This window comes from Cryptotermes secundus, unplaced genomic scaffold (genome assembly GCF_002891405.2).
Source record: "Cryptotermes secundus unplaced genomic scaffold, Csec_1.0 scaffold688, whole genome shotgun sequence".
Classification (NCBI taxonomy): Eukaryota; Metazoa; Arthropoda; class Insecta; order Blattodea; family Kalotermitidae; genus Cryptotermes; species Cryptotermes secundus.
In genome coordinates, this window is record NW_019725012.1 from 430,916 (window position 1) to 452,113 (window position 21,198).

The 21,198-nt window shown below is 39.5% G+C and overlaps 2 protein-coding genes across 2 annotated transcripts; one reads left to right on the forward strand and one right to left on the reverse strand.

Annotated features, from left to right (window-relative positions):
* Positions 1–2,386: 2,386 nt before the first annotated feature.
* LOC111863241 (post-GPI attachment to proteins factor 2-like) lies at positions 2,387–15,192 on the reverse strand. The gene is made up of 5 exons (XM_023849366.2): positions 15,098–15,192; positions 9,533–9,881; positions 6,106–6,379; positions 5,119–5,331; positions 2,387–3,883 (listed from the first exon to the last, which is right to left on the reverse strand). The coding sequence occupies exons 2-5, from the start codon at positions 9,716–9,718 to the stop codon at positions 3,699–3,701; spliced, it is 858 nt and encodes a 285-aa protein (XP_023705134.1). The 5' UTR covers positions 9,719–9,881; positions 15,098–15,192; the 3' UTR covers positions 2,387–3,698.
* Positions 15,193–15,413: 221 nt separating this feature from the next.
* LOC111863243 (WD repeat-containing protein 55 homolog) lies at positions 15,414–20,875 on the forward strand. The gene is made up of 7 exons (XM_023849374.2): positions 15,414–15,594; positions 15,815–16,124; positions 16,597–16,779; positions 18,129–18,202; positions 18,872–19,032; positions 19,728–19,942; positions 20,422–20,875. The coding sequence occupies exons 1-7, from the start codon at positions 15,579–15,581 to the stop codon at positions 20,678–20,680; spliced, it is 1,218 nt and encodes a 405-aa protein (XP_023705142.1). The 5' UTR covers positions 15,414–15,578; the 3' UTR covers positions 20,681–20,875.
* The last annotated feature ends 323 nt before the right edge of the window (positions 20,876–21,198 follow it).

Consider the following 21,198-nt stretch of genomic DNA (forward strand, 5'->3'; position numbering starts at 1 on the left):
TCTCATTAGATCCGTAATGACTTATGTTAGTCCCGCCTGGGAGTTTGCGGCAGACACCCATCTAGTGAAACTGCAGCGCCTGCAAAACAAGGTTCTCCGCACCACTGGCAATTTTTCGAGGCACACACCGGCCTGCGATTTGCACATGGCATTCAAAATCCTGTACGTATATGACTTTATAACAAAATTATGCAGGCAACAAGCAGAAGTCATACAAAATCATGATAATGAGAATGTTCGCAACATCGGACAAGGCAAAGCCCGCCACAGAAAGTATAAGAGGCTTAAACTTGGTGGCGGTCAGGCATACGACTGTTCAAGTGACTAGACTGCCGTGGTAGTGAATAATACTGGAAATAGGGCGTAATCTGCTGTACTAAGCCTGGACTGACAGAGGCCTTGTATATATTGTACATAAAAGTAAGAAATAAGTGTGTATTGTAAATTTATGTAAATACAGAGAGTGGACATATTAATACAGACTGACTGACAAATGACAGACCTGACCTCTTGTCAGAGAGGGCGCCCCACATAGACAAGACAGTAACTTTCATTCAAAAGAAATATCTGGTGATGAGCCCAAGCTGGGGCTCGACACCAAGACAGACAGACTGACTGACCGTCAGTTGTAACATGACTTTGACTCTGACAGCAATCATTAGTGACCACACCAGCCAGTCAGCCATCACACCTAGTCCAGAGCGATTGGTCTTCGGAGTCATCGGCGTTTACTGCGTCAGGGTTGGCTGCCTCAGCTCTCCGGTGGTCATGCCCAACACACCAGGCAACTGGCACAGCTGCCGCCACTCCAGCGACCGCGCTCTGCGACTAGACATCTTCAGGCAACTGCTGCACTGCGACCAGACAACTAACTCAGCTGCCGCAACATTAGCCAACACCTATTTCTATCGGCACACGCAGCACTACATCACCGGCCAGACAGACCAGCCGAATGGCCATAAAACTATCTACCGCAGTGGAACAAGCGGCCCTTTTCAGGGCCCGCAAACTTTCCGAAGTGGCTGTCTATTGGAGTATCGACAAATCCCACAAACGTATTCATAAATGACCTATGCAACCCCTTTAACCACTGTAAACTTTTAATTTTTGCTGATGATCTCAAAATTTTCCGCATCATTAACTCTCCATATGATTGCCTCTTACTTCAATCTGACATTAATTCTGTGAGTGACTGGAGCACTGTTAACTCCACGAGACTTAATATTGCTAAAATGTGTGTTGTATCATACACCAGAAAAACAAATTTTCTGAGCTACAAATATCAGCTTTGTCATGCTATCATTACATGCAACAGTAGTATTAAGGACCTAGGTGTTTTCTTTGATTCAAAATTATATTTTCACACACATTTTGATTACGTATTTTCTGGATGCATGAAGCTTTTAGGCCTCTTTCGCTCCATAATGTACAGATTTTCCTCCCTGACTTTAGTCAGGTCCAAGTTGGAATATGCCTCTGTAGTTTGGAACTCCATCACTTTGACTGATGCCAATAAGCTTGAGCACATCCAACAGAAGTTTGTTTCCATCCGTTTTTATTGTTTCTTCCCTTGTATTCCATATAATTATACAGATGCCTTAGAGAAATTAATTCTACAATATTTACGTAAACAGAGACATCACCTTAACGCACTTTTTTTATTCAGGTCTATTGTGGGCTTAAATCATGCTCTTCCCTTTTGGAAAATGTTAGCCTTCATGTTCCTTCCAGCAATCTTGGGGGCTTCTTATTGTTTGGTGTTTGTCCCTCTAATAAACACTGTCCTTCTGCTCGGTGCGCCTATGCTGCCAAACGCGGTGGGTAAAGATCTCGACATATTTGCAGTCGGGGCTGTTTCTCTCGATTATATTTAGTATGTAAATAAATAAAATATGGAATAAATTAATATGTTTATACACTAATCCATTTAAAATTTGAACTGTTTTATATTTTATTGCAGCCATGATTATTCCAATCAAAAATACTAATTGTATATAATTTAATTTTTTCACTTCTCAATGATAGGTTTGATTTATGTTGATAGCATTATTATTATTATAATTATTTGAGTTATTGTTATTACTATTGTGAACTTCTGTGTGTGTATGTACATGCATTGTCCTTTCTCGCCACAAATGTTATAACTATTGGAAATATATTTATTTTATTTTTCTCGCCTGTTAAAGCTAACTTCAATTTTCTTCGAACTGTTATTAATTTATTGCTATTATATAGACTGTCATATTTTGTAATTATTTTTGTGTATTTCTATGTACTCATGCTAACTTTGTAATTGGCCACTGTGCTGTTAAGTTTGCACGTAAATAAACACGAACTGAATTGAATTATTATTATTATTATTATTATTATTATTAGTTGNTGTTTAAAAAGTGTCTGCATTCACCAATAAATTGATCTGGTGGTAAAAAGACATATAGTTCACACCCTCAGAACTCACTTTCTTCAGATCCATTTTAATATCAGTGTCTACTTTCTTCCAAGTCTTTGATGTGGTCACATTCCATGAAACTTACAAACTTACCTACCAAAATTCTGTATGCATTCTTGCATAACCCACACTTCCACATCTTCCAGTTAGAACTTAATCACTACCTGAAGAATTCTAACTCAAGTTATATTAGTAACAGTAACCGGGCAACTGGACAGTCATATTCTGATTCAGTGCAGCTAACTTCACAGTCCAGGATCAGTAAAATTGTTAGTTGCAATGCTACAAAAACTACATGAACAAAAAGGCATGTATTGAAAAGAAACTGCACTATCTATGCGTTCTGGGCAAGACTGTGTTTCTGCAGTACCAAAGCAATATGCTTCATTAATGACAGAGCAGTTCAGCTCCCAAAACACAAAAGGAAGGACCCAGTAACTTAAGACAGTTGACAAATAAATAACAAATAAATATGACTAAAATTGCTACCTTAAAAAATCAGGATCTTATTCTTTGGTATGAAATTAAAGCCTTCTATGCTTCCTCCTGCCTATGGTTTTACAAGTCAATGTGAAATAATCCCTTAGATGGATTTGTAGGCACATGCTGGCTAGACTAACTAGGCTGGGCTGGGCCCAAACAGCCAACTAATTGTCTCTGCCAGATCCATAAAAACCTCCACAATATACATGCAGCATTGGAATTTCACATCATGACAGTGGTTGTGGTATATTTTCAGACATGTTTCAACTGTTATAAAACAAAATTTCTAATGAAGGCATTGAATTAAAGGAAAAATAAAGAAGATACTTAACCTTTCAGAACAAAGAGACATGTTCCACATACTATTCGATTGTTATGGATAGTTGTGTTCTATATATCAGTTGTCACCTCTGTTTTGCAGAGTTCTTGTGGGTCTAATTCTTTAATCATGTGAAAAAAAAAATTACACAAGGGACTAGCAGAAATCCACATCTGAATATACCAATCATATCAATGTTCTCAGCTGTCTGATAGTGGAAGCTAACATGGCTCATCCTTCAAGTAACGATTCTGCAGTAAATGGCTGCAGTTAGTAGCCTAGCTGTAAAATTTTGGACTGGTGTAATATTTTAAAACAAATATACACCAGACCAATGCTGCATCTAAATTGCCAAACTACTCTGACCCAGCCACTCCGAACAGTGGCTGGTGAGTGAAGAGAAGCGAGTGTGGCAAGAATACATATAAGAGCAAGTTGAGAGAGGAACTACTCAGACTTCCAGTGATGTTCCTGTTGCTGCTGGGTTGCTGTGGTCGAGCTGACGAGTACCATGCCTGGTGATCCCTGTGCCACGATCAGCTGCTCTGTTGGGAAGTCCAGAACCACCGTCATGTGGAACGCCATGTTTGCCGATGCAATCAGGTACTCACAAAAGGAGAACCAACTAAATGCTGCAAACAAACATATTGTCACAATTTTAGAGGGGCTACAGATGTTGCCTAGTGACAGGTCTACATAACACATCACTAAGATGCTACCCACTCTTTTGTACAACAGCCCATCAACTGCATAGGTTATACAGCATCAAACAACAGGATTATTTATGAATGATGAATGGGACTGGAAGTGAAAGAAAGCAGCTGAGACCTACCTGATGGTACTACCCAGGTATTTGTGTAGAAGTACTAAAGTTACTTCATAATGACAAATCCAATTTTTGGACAAGACTCATTAGGTGAAATAAACTGTGAAAAAAATAAGTAAGGATAACGCAAAAGAATACAATGTGTGGTAACTGAAAATCAAATACTGTAATAGTATAATCAAGAGGTGAAAAAGAGGAAAGGAAAAACAAGGAAAGGGAGTAGGAAAAGAAAGACAAAACAAAACTTTTAATTTTCAAGAATAATTTCTGTTGAATTTTTCTCACATTAAAAAAAGTGCCACTTCACTTCAAATTATGCATATTTTCACAATTTGTTCATTTGTGGCATTACTTATTTGTAGAAATTATCATTTCTGTATTCTGTCAGTCCTGAAGTGTGACTTGGAAGTTCCAGGAATGGCTCTAGTGTGGAGCGCTGCTGTCATGTCTTGCCTGCAACCTGTCAGTTCATGCTGTAACATTGCCTTCAACCATCATTTAAGCAGTCATTGATTCTTGTGTCTCACAGTATTAAATTACATGAACATACTTCACGCTTTGATGACATAACCATGTCTGGTAACATTTATGAATAGTGCATTAATCTCCAATTTCTACTGTAAGAGAAGAAAACAGTCACCAAAAGTTATAAATTTTTAAAAGTAGCTTATGAGGAATCTTCACTGTCAAAGGAATGTGTTTTTGAGGAGCAAAAAACAGACTGTTGCATCTGCTCATGCTGGTTTGCTCGCAGATTTCTTCTTGTCTTCTACCCTGAAGACGGTGACGATACGTTCCTCCGAAACGTCGGTTAACACAATATCTACATGGCGCCACATCCCAGAAGACTACTTTCATCATAGTCACCATCGTGAAAATCTTAAATCTTACACAGATTTACCTACTGTTTCCTGTTCCCTTTAGTAGTTACACAGGTAAGGCAGATATTACTGAGCACTTACAGCAGACCGTTATGTCAACTTAAATATACTGCTTAAACATAACCGGATGTCGAATCCCACATAAAAAGTATACACTTACCCATATCATGGCACAGAAGGCGATGTTTGAGGAAAAAGATACACAGTCCAACAGTGCTCACAATTGAAGTTGCAAACAGACCCTTTTTTATCAAATATGAGTTCCTCTCAGTATCACTCATATTTGGTTTAACCAATCTGAAGACTTTGATTGTGGCAAGCATGTAGCTAAGGGACCCAAACATGAACACCATGAAGATTTTCTCATGTACAGCTGAAAATAAGATAAACTTGTTTTAATGTCTGTTATAAACAGAGTCTAAATAGTGCCTCAAAAGCTGTACAGCAGTTAACTCTTCATCAGATGGTATATCACAGGAAAGCACAACTTTGCTAGCTCGCTTGCTTCACTCTGGTTTGAAGCCTAGAGGAACAGTATTTGCTTTGAGCAGAACTGGTGTCGACGATCCACTATTCAAAAGAGAGCTCACCATTTCTTGGTAACAAGTGCCTTAAAAACTAAATGTCATAGGACATAACTCCGTGGCCTGTAGTCTGCAAGTGAACTATACTGACTGAGTGACCGCCACTTGTCAGCGAAGTTGGTGCCAAATTTAGTGGATAGAAGGTATTGCGAGGTCAGAGCAATGAATCCCCATGACTGTTAACTTTGGTTTTCTAGACCAGAGCTGCTATTTCCTTGAAACAGCTCCTCAATTATCCTCATGAGGCTGAGTGGATCCTGTTCCAGACCCACTACTTCTCAGAAAATCTGATAGCGCCGGGAATCGAACCCGGGACCTCAGGATCTGTAGCCAGAAACTCTGACCATGAAACCACAGAGGCAGTCAATGTCATACAATATTTTTTACTTTTTTTTTTTAACAAGGAATAACACTGTGGAGAGCTTGTGCATGGGTCATTTAAACTCCCCGGGTTATCAATAACTTTCCTTCTTAAGTAAGGAATCAACATTTATCACTTCTTGAAATAAAGTATGAGTGAAATCCATAACTACAGATACTCTGTGCCTTTTCTGAATACTTACGATAGTTTTCCCTGTTAGAAATGTAGGTAACGCCACAAAGTGCAGCAATCTCGACTAGGCTGAGCCAATATGCGACGTTTAGGAGACGATATCCTCTGCTGCCTGGGTGATTGGGGCCTGGAGATTGTGATGACAGTAGTGAATGGTAATAAGTACGGTACATTGATGCAATGATAATACGTGGGCCAATATGGAATGCTACACACACACGCCACAAATAGCGCTGTGGACTTACACCTGTGATTGCACTGATGGAGGGGATGACATTGTACACCTGGGGAAAAAAAAATTGCATTCAACGAGGAAGCAACATTGTTGTAATACAGTCATTGGTGGATGCTTAAATGCCGGTTTAAATTTACAGGTCACGCAGCCACAGCTAAACAAACTGAAATGGGTGTTTCCAATTGGAAACACAAACGCTTTTATCAAATACTTATAGAAAACTAATACACATTTACTTTCTTCAAGGTACGAAGGGTGTTCATACATAATGCCTCCTATTTTTCTGTGTTAATATGTAACGTCTGAGCTGGATGTTGGTGGTGTTGTAGTAAAGGTTGAACCTTCCCACCAATGTACTGTTAGTTTGGTTGTTGTGCGACAGATAGAGAAAGCAGAGCAGTCTAATAAAATGGCGTCTGACATAAAGTGTGTACAAAAGAGAGATGAGTTACTGAATTTCTCACTGCCGAACAAATTGCACCCACTGACATCCATCAACGCTTGCTAAAGGTGTACCGAGATGATACAGTGGATGTCAGCACAGTGAGGCGGTGTATAGTGCGTTTCAACAGTGGCGAAAGTGAAGTGCACAGCAAGCCACACCCTGGGCGTCCCTGCTCAGCTGCCACTCCTCACAATGAACAGCGCCTCGATCAGCTCATCCGTACAGATTGGCGGATAATGACCAGGGAACTGTCTGCACGGCTTAATATCAGCTGTAATGTATTTGAAAAGATGTTGGGGAAGCTGGATTATCGCAAAGTTTCTTCCAGGTGGGTCCCGAGGATGCTTATACAGGACCACAAAACTCATCGAATGGAAGTCTGTCAGGACCTGTTGCACCAGTTTGAGGCTGAAGGTGACAAGTTTCTGGACAGCATCGCCACCGGAGATGAGACTTGGTGTCACCACTACGAGCCAGAATCCAAAAGACAGTCCATGGAGTGGCAACATCCGGATTCCCCAAGAAAAAAGAAGTTCAAGACAGCCATTAGCAGTGAAAGTGATGTGCACAGTCTTCTGGGATAGGCGGGGTGCGATTTTCTTGGATTTCCTGGAGCCTGGTGAGACTGTCAATTCTGAACGCTACAAGAAGATGCTGACTAAGCTGAAAGCCCGCATTTCCCGAGTCAGGCCAGAGAAGCAGACGACCTTTTGCTTGCAACATGATAACGCTAGACCCCATATCAGTTTGGCAACCAACTGGCACTTTGCAAAGTTTGGCTGGACTGTCCTACCATCCACCTCATAGCCCCGATTTAGCACCTTCAGACTTCCATCTCTTTGGGCCTATGAAAGACGGACTACGTGGGCAACATTTTCCAGACAACGATGCTGTCACTGCAGCTGTAAGAAAGTGGCTAGCCTCTGCTGGCGCAGACTTTTACGGGCGTGGCATACAGGCTCTTGTTCATCGCTGGCAAAAGTGCATAACGAATGGTGATGATTATGTGGAAAAATAACTGTAAGTAGCTGAAATCTTGCTCTATTTAACTGCGTTATTATGCTTTCTGCATGTTGTAGTTTTCATTAAAAAAAATAGGAGGCATTATATACAGAACTCTCCTTGTATATGTTACGGATTTGTTCAATGCTGGCCTGACTGGGGTGCAACATGTGCATTGTACCGGGTGTCTGGGGCCAGCAAAAACGATTTTTAAAAATAATTTTGGTCACTTATCAGCAGCCAAATTAAACATCAGCATAGTAATAAATGGTTTACAAACTTCTTATGGAACATGCCACATAGCTGTTTACCTGGATAACATTGTGGAAGATGGGTCATTCAACATCAAATCAATATGGAAATGAGACATTTCCAAACCTAAACCCTTGGAAATGATTTTCTTTTTGAGATTGCAGTCCCAATGGACAGAAGTACTCCTGCCAAATTTTACTATGTTATAGCAAGTAGAATTTTTAGAGCAGACATTCAAAATTATCAAAATTATCTGTTTTTTGGGGACAATGTATGTCCTTAAAGAGTATCCAGTGTGCAACTGCCATCTGGAATGTTTGGCGATGGCAGAGTATATCAGTTTGTTGCTGGCCTACTATTTGACCCTAAAGATGGAGGTGACATGTTTCTCCCAAATGTTGGTTGACTTTTACTGGGCTACAAAGCATTATATCTCAGGAGACAAAACTCTTCAATTCCTTCTATCTTGTTTGTCTGCATGAAGTTCTGATACAGTTAAGGCAACCTTACTGACAGACATCTGTAGCAGTATTAGCAAAGTTAGTAAGTAAAAGAAAAGTAAAAGTAAAGCCATCCTTGTAACAGGTCATGGAGGCCCATAGGGTTGTGAGATGTTGAGGTTCCCACATTTTCTAGACAATCGGCTCATAAATGGCAGTATGGTTGTCAGCCTTACACACTGGCCGCCCTTTACCCCCAAGAACATCCCAAGAATATTCCTGGTACTCATTTCTGTTAGAGGCTGAGTCAACCCCAGGGCCATAGTGCTGCTGGAAGGATTAGGTAACGACCAGGCGTTACTAAGCAATGACTGTTTCCTTTTGTTCCCCCCTCCCCCTCTCTTTAGCCTTCTCATATACTTTTCCAAAATGTATTTATATTTTTGTCAATTTTATGGTGTAAAGTTTTGCATTTGCCAATCGAATATCTCAGATATAACAGGAAAAGTAGGACCGAACAGAATTGTGTATACAGAAAACAATAAAAAGATTATGGTCTTCTGGTTTGTTAGTTAGTACTCAGGCATATTTTGATATTTGTCACAAAGAATTTCAGTTCACTGACCTGTTAAATTAATTGAGTTTATTTTAATTTATTTCATATTCTATTTGTACTGAGTATATGGAACTTCTGTTAATGTGTAAGTACCGTATTTACGCATGTATAGGCCGCAGCACAATTTGCAGACAGAAATTATAGAAAAAATAATTTTCTTGGAATATTATTTCAGGAGTAGAACACCCTGTATTACTAATTATGAATATAATTTTTTTTAAATGAAGTGTGATTTCGAATATAAGCCGCACCCCAGTTTTCCTCTTGATTTTTTGGCAAAAAATGTGCGGCCTATACATGCGTAAATACGGTAGTATTAAAGAAGTATAAGTACATAACCATAATCTTGTAAAGTACTTCCATCTTTAATTATGTACAGCACAGAGTTTGAAAGTATTCTCAAGGATTACTTCCTGATATTCACTTGTGGATATGTGTACTACTTACTCGACAATGTGTTTCATGAATATCATCTTGCTGGAAGATATAGGCAGTGACAAAACAGATGAGCAGTGCACACAGTGGTAGAGATACTGTTACGATACAGAGCTGACGAAAACTTATCATGAAATAAACTGCTGATTTATTGCAAACAGAGTTTCCTTCCATCTTCTGACTGATTTCCTCAACCATTACAATTAATGGCAATTTACACTGTTCTTCTTTCAAGCAGCGGGTAACAGTAAAAACTTTATTACTTCAGTTGCTGCACATCGAGTATATGACTGCAAGTTTGTTTCCATGATTAGATATTCATCAAAAGCCACCTTTGATGAACTTCTCTGGCTTCTGCTACCTATAAGAGGAGGTATAAATTTTAAATTATAATTTCATAAACACAGTATATTATCAATACAAAGAGTGTAAGAAAAGTAAACACAGTTGGTCTGAGACTCAAAGTCAATATTTCAGTGGCTTGTTAGACCATTTTAAGTTAAAAAATGTACACAAATACATGACCCATTTTCACAGATAACATAAATTTACCCATTTAAAACTTGTAAGGATTCTGTCTCAATTGATTTGATAGCTTGTCAGCATTATCAGTTACTGCCTTCCAATTACAAAGTGTTCAACACTGATAGCTAGTTAGTTCAACCTTTGTACACATGTATTATTCACCACTGAAGCTACAATTATCAAAGACAGAATCTATAATTCATTAAATTTAAATTCTTGGTTGTCTGAGAATCTTCATAAAAGAGGACATTTTCAAAATAGTTTATTGTGACGTGTGGTGTCACATTCTTATATATCAATTTATTGCTCTATCTATATCTGAAGTGCATTTAATAATGGGGCAATAACTTTACTACTTGAAGAAAGAACTGCACAAGTTGCTGGTAGATAACTCCTCTCCAGAGCAGACGGCAAGCAGCGTACACTAACTCCCTTTGGCAGGCAAGTAATGTGGTTCCTTAATTGTCATATCCATAACCACTGTATTGGGGGCACTTGAGGCACTATGCTACAAGCAAGGAGGTTGCGGGTTCAAGTCCCGATGAGGTCATTTGATTTTTTTTTCAATTGACCTAATCCTTCCACCTGCACTATGCCCCTGGGGTTGACTCAGCCTTTAACAGAAATTTTCCTGGGAGTAAAGCGCGGCCGGTGCGTAAGGCTGACAACCTTACTGCCATCTTTGAGCCGATTGTCTAGATAATGTGGGCCCCTCAATGTCTGACAACTCTATGGGCCTTCACAGCCTGTATCAGGGATAGCTTTACCTTTACCATAAGCACTGCATTGATTATGGAGGTACAGAAGCTGGCCTCCAAACTCACTGAACATATCCTCACTAGATTAGCTCCTGATTAATAAAACATACTTGAGAAGTATGCAGACAGTAGCTATACTTGTTGACTAAATCAGAGATAATGCTGCTAACATGCTAACACAGAAGAAGAATTAAGATTCTTCAAAGATCCATCCATTCTCTTTCAAGCAGAATCAGGATCTGCATACAAGCTGCAGGAGGATATTTTGTAATAAGCACTGTAAGTAAGAGGAGTCGGGATAGAGCAGTTGGTATAGCGACTGGCTACAGGCTGGATGACCAAGGGGTCTGAGTTCAAGTCCTGGTGGGGGCAAGAATTTTCACTTCTCCATGTTGTCCAGACTGGACCTGGGGTCCACCCAACCTCCTATACAATGAGTACCGGGGGCTCTTTCCTGGGGGTAAAGCGGCTGGGGTGTGAAGTTGATCACTCGCCTCCGACTAGTGCCGAAGTCAACAAAAATGTGGATCTATACATCCACTCCCCCACACGCCTTCATGGAATAGTGCTTAGTTAAGCACAGGGACAACTTTACTTTTTTACTGTAAGTAAAAGGTCCTCAGTGTTTAGTCTGTGCAACTGTGAAACTAAGCGTATTTTTCTTGTCCCCAAATTTCAAAATTTGCTTTGTCATAGCTCTATAATGGTTGTGAATGGGCGATGTTTATATAAAACTTTTGATCTGAACCTAATGCACCACCAAAGTAATGAGACCAAGTCATGGGATATCTTGTGTATGGACAGTACAATTTTTATTTTTATCATTATGTGCCTAATGACAAGTGCTGAAGTATATTTTTCTAATACTAACAATTACTTTGTGAGACCATATGGGCCTACTTCCTCTATCATTTGTATAGTCTGTAGTACTGCACAAACAAAATTGAATGAATGCACTGAATGAGAGTTCATTTCTAGGGTAAATCAAATCAGCTAACTACCCACCCCTTCCATACTTCAGCAAAGCTTGGTGAGTTTCTTGACTCTACATGAGTGAAAGCACCAAATTTTAGCTCTCTATGTCTCATTCTCATATAGCAGGAATCAAAATTCAAAAGGTATGACATTTTTCAGTACTGTACAGCCTGTAAAAATTGGTACAGCTCTGGCCCTAACTGAGACAGAGGGCTCATTTTGGTGTCAACTGAAAGCCATTAAAATCCAGTTTCCAAATAGGTATCACACATCCACATGCCTAGATATAACATAGGTCAGCTTCAAGGTCACAGAAGTTGGCATTTGACCCTGAATAACTCAAAATATATACCCTAAAAACCTAGAGAGAGAGAGAGAGAGAGGAGACATTTCTAGCATCCCACTACTCCACATCTCCCCCCCACCCAATCATGGAGACGCATAAAGAGAATAAGGACAATTTTGTACGTTCTTATGTATGTGATGTGTGTTCCCTAACATTGGTGCCATGCAAATATTGCATTTACTATTCTTGTTATAGCGAATAATAGAATTTATTATTCTTTGATAAATTATGAAGATTACTGTGTTCTGGGATACACTGATGTGCAGCAGAACCTCTCCTACCCTGAGATGGAGACAGCAAGCACCTCCAAAATGCTGGTACCTATCTACCAAACCATACTGCATCACATCCTAGAAGACAAAAGATTTAAGTTATTACTTTCTGATGAATAAGTTACTCAGTACTCACTACAAACTCCATGTTAAGGTTCTATTTACATAAGTTGTCACACTAACAAAGCATATTTTACATGAAGTATAGTGTGGATTACAAAGAGGTCCTGCCTATATAGACAGCATTTTTACAATGATCAAACTTTAGTAACATGAGAAGTATGTAGAATGTTGCCTTCTAGGATGAGGCGCTAAGTAGATCTTGTGTGAACTGACATTTTGGAGGAATATATCTCCTCCATCTTCAGGGTAGACAAATCCATGAGCGAGGAACCAGTGTGAGCATGTGGCTGCAGACTGAGCCACTAACACCCAGCTATATAAGAAGAGGAAGGGTTACATGGGAAATCAACAGAGAGGAGAGAGTAAGGGTCTGTGGAAGCGGCCTCCATAGTCTAGGGGTAAAGTTCCCACCTCATGACTCAAGGTACACGGGTTCAAACCCGGTGGAGGTCGTGGAATTTTTAAGGGCGGAAAAATTCAGAGAACAAGTCCTCCAAGAGGGACTTTAAGCCGTGGGTCCCATGTCGTAGATTTACGGCACATAAAAGATCCTCATGTCTCTACGAGACCTCTGAGCAAAATTAGGCAACAAGTTTCCCGCCCAAGTAGTTTCCAATGCCTCTGGTAGATGGTGGAAATATCAGGTACCGAGGGCCGACCTCATTGGCTGAATGGGGCTGATGGCACGCAGCAGTAACAGTAGGGTATGGCGACAGTAGAAATTAAAGGGGGACGCACAATGGACCAATAACTGATCTAAGTGCATGGGGAAACCCGCCCCCTCTAATAATAATAATAATAATAATAATAATANGATGATAATAATAATAAAAGGGTCTGTGGAGATGGGCCAGGATGTAGCAGGCAAGAGCCAGATTAGGATTGTGTTAAGGGGAAAGTGGCAGGGTTACCGTGCAGATATTGACCCATCTCCACAGACACTTCCCCTCTCCTCTCTCTTGACAGTGTTTCCCTGATGGTTCAAGACCTTGGCTGATCACAGTGGGTTTTCAGCCTGTGAGAAGGCTGCACATCCACTTGTCCTTATGTGGCGACAGGCTGCCAACTTCCTATATTATGTCCCAGAGTGACACACAAGGACAATGTCAAGGCACCCTGCTGGCCTCAACTCTCAAGCCAGGATGCAGATGAGTGGAGAGTCACTACAAAAAATTTGCAGCAGCTCTAGAGAAATTGGTTCATCAGGCCCTTGTATGGTTACCTCAGAACTTCATCCAAATGAAGGCTGTTCATGCATTCACTGATGGATAGAAGGCTCGAGAAGCGGAGCAGTAACTCTTCATGGCTGGTGACAGATGGCTCAACAAAGTCACGAGGTTACCGCCCATGAAGAAGGCAGCTGGACCAGCAGTGGGGCTGAGAGATGGAAGGGCTTAGAGCCTCCATGGGAACAATGCCACCAGGGACTGACTACTGCATGACTGGACAGCTAGTATACTGGCAGTGTGATTGCACCAGGCATCTTAGAAGAGATTCTTCACAGAAGGTGCCGGTGGAGTCACAAAAGTATAATTTCTGTGCTAACACATGGCTTAGTTAAAAGTAATTTTAGAACCAAACTGTACTCAAATTTAGAAGATTCCAGAGTGAAATTACTACCTGCACATCCATAAGGAACAGAACTGAAGGACATTTCAGAATTTGTAGCATAGCACATGATATCACTGATAGTTTGCACGTATTTTCCGTGTGATTATGAAATAAATGAGATCAAGATAAGTTTCTTGCATGTGTATACAGCTTCAGTTTCATATACCTGTAGTGAAGAGGGAGAATATCATGAAGATTTGCCCAAAGTTAAATCTAGGCATCATTAGAAACCAAATTTCATTAGTTTCGAAGTGACCTCTCTAGCTCAGTTTGGGCTAGAATCCTTCAGTTTCATTTTCATATACCTGTAGTGAAGAGGGAGAATATCATGAAGATTTGCCCAAAGTTAAATCTAGGCATCATTAGAAACCAAATTTCATTAGTTTCGAAGTGACCTCTCTAGCTCAGTTTGGGCTAGAATGACAGTAATTTTTACAAGGTATGATATGACATATGACGTGATTTCTTCAGAATTTTAAATTACTTCTGAAAAGAAACTACAAAGGCACAGAGGGCTAAAATTTAACATTTTCACTCCTATGGGGGTCTGCAAAATCGCTGAACTTTACCGAAATCACAAGAGTTTGGACTGAAAAATGAACTACTGTATGCTGATTTGAAATGGAATTTCTCCAAAATATACCCAACATTGAATTACAATTTAAATAATAGAACTGATGTACATAAACATCCCAGTGTTAATACACTTAACTGAAATTCAAATTAAAACAATTTCAAAGGTGCGTTATAATGCAATGCTAACAACGAAAAGAATGTGGTACTTACTTTACACGCAGAACGGCTACAATAAATAGGTCTACAAATGTTACTATACCGTAACTACAACAAAATCAGTGACTGTAGAATTATCGGTACATAACTATTATGCGCCATTACATTATCGAATTATTGTTGACAGAGTTATACTTAAACCAAAATGCTGTATAATTTTGAATCAACAACCTACCACCACTGCTAGGCGCGTCACGCGCTTCTATCGGTTACCTGCTCCAATATTCACAAATCACACTACCTGTACAACGTACGTAAATAACATACGAACAGTCCCTCCCCTCCACGCACCCTTTTGCTTTAACACATTCAGAAACCTGAAATATCCGAATGTTACAGTCACAGAACTCTACAAACCACGGATTACCAGAACCTGGTAACCAACCATACTTTAGCCAGGTTGAGAAACACGTAAACAATAACTTACTGTTGGTCAGGACGGTCAGGACCGTCAGGACCGGTCAATATGGTTTACATTGTATGCCCCCACTGATTCATGCTCGACGCCGGAAAAGGAAACGTCACGTGTAAATTGAGGACTGTTTTATTTATTATGTGTGGTACTATTTGTTTATGGTTAGGTATACTATATGTGAGGGTATGATTGAGAGTGGCAGGGGAGAACAAAAACAAAATTAGCAAGCAGAAAGCAGAGGATGTGCAAACTTAAAAGTATGCATTGTTTTGAACATGTCACATTCTGTTAGCATGTTTCAAGTTTACCAATTTATATTACTGTTATACTGATTTACTCGACACCTCGTCCATACACATTTCGATTTAAAATGTTACAGAGTACTTCATCCCAAAATGAATCACAGGTGATGTATTTATTATTGTATATTATATTCCAAAAATATCATATTAGAAAATTTACATTTTGTTACAACAGAGCTGGATGAAAATATGGAAGACGGGACATCAAGTGACACGGATGATGATGTAAGCATAAGCAGTGAGACTGACAGTGACAGCAGTGATAGTACCAATGAAATTGTCGACAGTACTAACACAGTGCCAGTAACACATAGTGAAAACGAAGAAGACGACGAGGATGAAGTTGTGAAAGCAATTAGAAAAGAACGAGAGAAATGCAGAGAACATCCACCAGATATCCAGTCAGAAGACTTCGTTGTAGATATTTCTTTTCATCCTCAAAATGATATTATTGCAGCTGCTACTATAACAGGAGATGTGATTTTGTGAGTAACATAAAGAATGCCAGCAACTGATGACTCTAATTTTATATATCAGCATTAATTTGCAGTATGTTTTTTAGAGCACTCATGATAGTGGTTTCTGAACTTTACATAGTTGGGCCCCTCTCAATGATCATAATTTTTATTTCACTTCCCCCCACACAAAATCACATTCAGTTTATGAAACAATTATATTTCCCTAATCTTATTTTATTTTTGAGCAAATAGTGTAAAAAATATGTTAATAATATTGTATTATACACTAGGCCCACATGTTTACAGTCTTTACTGGAAGCCAAACTGTAGTACAGACATAAAATCAGGATCCATAATCAGTAACATGCTGACAGTATTACTGTTTATTATATGTGACTTATTTTTAGTTATACTGGCCTGCTAGTTGTAAGTTTGATTTTGCACCACCTGCATTAAACTGAAGTGTGTAAATTTTATGATGTTTATAATTATTTTTTAGGCACAAGTACACAAATGAAAGTACTGAAATACTTAACACCTTGGAACTGCATACAAAAGCTTGCAGAGATATAGAGTTCAGTAAGGATGGAAACATATTGTATTCATGTTCGAAGGATAAATCAATCATGATATCTGATTGTAATACAGGGAAGCTGAAACAGTTTTATGATAATGCTCATGAGTAAGTTGAATAAATATTTTATGCTAAATACTTGTTTACTTTACTGTGAATGTGTGGTACTCATTCTCAGGTTTGTTTGTTTCATCTTGTGTAATAACTTAACTACATGAAGCTGAGCCCTTCTTGAGAGGCTGCCAGTTGTGCAGCTACTCAAGAATTTCCCAACAGTTTATGGAACCAGTAGCTTCATTACTGTGTTCACAAGAGACTTCCACTGGTACCTGTCCTGAGCCAGATCAGTCCAGTCCATACCACCTCATACTATCTCTTTAAGATCCATTTTAATACTGTCTACCCACCTACTCCTTGGTCTTCCCAGTGGTCTCTTTCCTTCTGGCTTTCTCACCAATATCCTATATGCATTCCCCTTTGCCCCCATTTGTGCTACATGCCTTGCCAATCCCATCCTCCTTGACTTGATCATTCTAATTATACTTGGAGAAGAGTACAAGTTATGAGGCTCCTCATTATGCATTTTTGTCCAACCTCCTGTCACTAAATCCCACTTTGGTCCAATATTCTCCAACACCCTCAGTCTGTGTTTCTCCCTTCCTGTGACATTTTGTAACAAGTTTATTTTTATGGTGAGGAGTTGTTAGCCCCATGCCCAACCACAAATCTGGAGGACTACCCCTTGTTGGCAGTCCACGACTGCTTATTCAGCATATTCGTAGCTACCCTCCATCTGCAACCTGAGGATGTGCCATGCCGTGGTGACAAGGGACCCACCTAATATAGCACTAAAGTATTCTGCACATATTCTGTCCACTTGTGACAAGTAATGTTCCTTCTGAGGCCGCGCCATAGCTCAAGCGGTTAGTCGCTGGCTTCCCACTGCGGCAGTCCGGGTTCGATCAAGTGCAATTTGTGGTGGACAAAGTGGTGCTGGGGCCGGTTTTCTCTGAATACTTCAGTTTCCCCTGCCAATCTTTATTCCACCAAATTGTCCATCATCATAATCACTCGGGGCAGGTACACTAGGCCAATCGGTGGCCGCCATGCCGAGTGGACCCAGTTGGACTCCACTCCCCACTAAACGAATTTAAAAATTTTTTAAATGTTCCTTCTGAAGAACACTGAAGGTATTACAGTATGGAATAAAATTATATGAACAAGAAACTAGACATTGAAATAAGTTTGAAACTGTTATCCCTTTCATGCATTAATGAGTCTCTGTTTTTGACAACAGAGAAATGTTCTGATAAAGACGTGTATCTGCATAGTTCACACAGGTTCACTGCATCTGAACATTGCTGTGTAGAGGAATATTCAGTTGTTTTAGAACGTGTCTGTGCATAAAAGTTACTCAATTTGAAATGATGTAGAGAGGAATGTACTTTTTGTTTCAGTGATCCATTATATTGCTTACTAGTTATGGATGAAAATCTTTTGGCTTCAGGAGATGATAATGGAACGGTCAAATGTGAGTTTAAACTGTTAACTGTGTATGTATACAAAAATAGTAAACAAGCAGAAATGAACATATATGTTCCGTAATAGAGCAAGATGACTGAATTGGGTCTGGACTCTTTCAGCACATTTGGAAAGTGCTGACATATATATTTTTTCCTAAAATTCAGCAGGATAAAGTTCTCACTCTTTTGAACACACATTCTTTGAATCTGATACTAAATTAAAATGCTCACAGAGCATATAATAAGACTGAGAATTACTTGGATTTTTGACTTTGTCCATCACCTGGTACTCTAAAATAATTATAGAGTGCAGTGTTTCAGAAACTGGACCTGTTTCCAGTAATTCGGAGTTTTACACTCCATCGTCAGAACCCTTTAGAATCTAAACGTAATAAGAATTTTACATTAAGAACAAAATTGAATGAACAGTTCACAACGCAGACATCCCATTTAGGCAAGTATACTTGGGATTTACAGTGAAAATATTAATGGAAGTTTCTAGCTCAGGGTGAAAACCATGGATTCTAGTTTTTATAGAACTTTCCTATTCATAACTGTAACAGTACTAATTTGAGAACAAAGTAAAAAGGGGGAATATTCGGACTGAAGGAAGATGAGGGTAATAATATTGTATCATCAGAACTTCAGCAAGAGAGTGCTTTAGATGTTGCTTTCAGTGTGGGACATAAGGAAGAGTGATCCAATCTGTTCGCTGAAGGAAATGGACGATTATGTTAGCTGCATGGCTACAACTGAAGTCCAGAAGTATCTGGTTTGTACAAGTGGTGATGGGACAATTACTTCTTTAGATCTTCGTAACAGAAAACTTCATATTCAGGTAAGATTTCAGTTAATTTGAAAACTTGGAGTTGTAAGAGAGGAGAATGAAACCTTATGCAGGATTTGAGGTTGTCTTCTAGTATCTAATGCCATATAGTTGGGTGAAAGTCAACTGATGTTTCAGAGGAACATATCACCTCCATCTTCAGTGCTGAAGAATAAGCACACAGTCAGCAAGTATAATTCTATTTGCCGACTGTGTTACTCTGGTTTCTTGATTTTCACCTTACTAAATGGCATTATATCTGAGAAGGTAGAACCTTATCACTTAACTGACTTAGGCATCAAAACAAACAAACTCCGTGGCCTCTATCCTGCAAGCGAACTGTACTGACTGAGCGACCACCGCTTGTTGGTGAGGTTAGTGCCAACTTTTGCAGATCGAGGGTGTCACATGGTCAGTGCAATAGGTCCCCTTGGCAGTTCATTTCGGTTTTCTAGACTGAAGCCGCTATTTCCTTGAAGTAGCTCCTTGATTATCCTCATGAGGCTCAGTTCCAGACTCCGTTCCAGACCCAATACTTCTCATAAAATCTGGTAGCACCGGGACCTCTGGATCTGTATCCAGGAACTCTGACCACAGAGGCAGTTGACTTAGGCATCATGGGTCCTATATAGAATCATGTAAAAATAAGTCTGATATTTGAGATCACTGTTTTGTGACTGTAAATTAAATTTAAATCAATATTACAGTCTGAAGTGTATGAAGCTGAACTAACCTCAATGGCAATAATGAGAAGTGAGACCAAGTTACTGGTTGGATCATCAAACGGAACACTATACCTTTTCAACTGGGGAGAGTTTGGATATCATAGTGATGAATTTCCAGGCATTAAACATGGCATCAACTGTCTGCTGCCAGTGACTGAAAATATTGTTGTATGTGCATGTGAAGATGGGGTTCTCAGGTAAGAAATTTGGTAACTGTAGGCAGATTGTTTAAAAAATGTATAAGTCAGCCCTAATTATTAAACTCTGCTGTGAGAGGGAACACCAAGATCATACACGTTAACAGAAATGAGTGCATAGTGTGATGATGGGGGCACGTGGTAGCATGGTTGAGGGGCTATGCTACAAGCCAGAAGGTCACGCGTTCAAGTCGCGATGAGGTCAGCCTCTCACAGAAATGAATACCAGGAATTAAATAATTTTCTTGCGGAGTAAAGCACGGCCGGCGCGTAAGGCTGACAACCTTACCGCCATCTTTGAGCCGATTGTCTAGATAATGTGGGACCCTCAACATCTCACAACCCTATGGGCCTTCACGGCCTGGTACAGGGATAGCTTTACTTTACTTTTTTTTTAGTGTGATGACATTTCTCTAGTCTACACTGTCTGATATTTGTCCAACAAGAATACTTATCAAAATTGGTGTTTTGGATTTCAGGGCAACACATCTGTTCCCACAACGACATTTGGGTGTAGTGGGCCAACACCAGTTGTCTGTCGAATCACTTGACATCTCTAATGATGGACAATTCATTGCATCTTGTTCACATGATCAGAAAATTAAATTCTGGAATGTTAAGTACTTTGAGGACATTCAAGTTGATGGCAAAAGAAAGGCTAAGAAAGCTGAACTTCATCACAATCTTCCATCATCTAAATGTACAAATGTATCAGATTTCTTTTCAGGGCTAATTTAATGCAGTGAGAATCCAACGAAACATTACTATGTAGAATTTGCTTTTTCTTCAATCTTGGTTTTCGTTTATGTCAGAAGTAAGAAAAATTATGTACAGGAAAGTACTGCCAGTTCCTGAGAACATGGAATAAAGAGCTCCATATGGTAACTGTGTAATGCAGTAAAATATATAATAAATTCAAGCTTGCAAAAATCATCTCTTGTTTTCATTATATTTTTGGATTGTCATCATTCTTCTTACCTTGGGATGTTCTGTTCATTAAATCCATTATGCTACTCCCTAAGAATATATTTTAAACTTGATCCTACCAGTAATTTTTTTATGTGCCAACTGGTCTTTGTCCTTGTACTCTTCTCCAAGTATAATTAGAATGATCAAGTCAAGGAAGATGAGGTGGGCAGGGCATGTAGCACGAATGGAGAAGAGGAATGCATATAGGATATCTGTGGGAAAGGCAGAAGGAAAGAGACCACTGGGAAGACCAAGGTCTAGGTGGGTGAACAATATTAAAATGGATC

Coding starts and splice junctions, on each gene's coding strand:
- LOC111863241 (XM_023849366.2), bottom strand. CDS start 9,718: ATGGTTGAGGAAATCAGTCAGAAGATGGAAGGAAACTCTGTTTGCAAT. Junction 5,332..6,105: donor TTCTAACAGGGAAAACTATC/GTAAGTATTCAG, acceptor TCTTATTTTCAG/CTGTACATGAGAAAATCTTC. Junction 3,884..5,118: donor CCTTCTGTGCCATGATATGG/GTAAGTGTATAC, acceptor GTTTGTTTGCAG/CATTTAGTTGGTTCTCCTTT.
- LOC111863243 (XM_023849374.2), top strand. Junction 16,125..16,596: donor ATAACAGGAGATGTGATTTT/GTGAGTAACATA, acceptor ATTATTTTTTAG/GCACAAGTACACAAATGAAA. Junction 16,780..18,128: donor TTTTATGATAATGCTCATGA/GTAAGTTGAATA, acceptor TTTTTGTTTCAG/TGATCCATTATATTGCTTAC.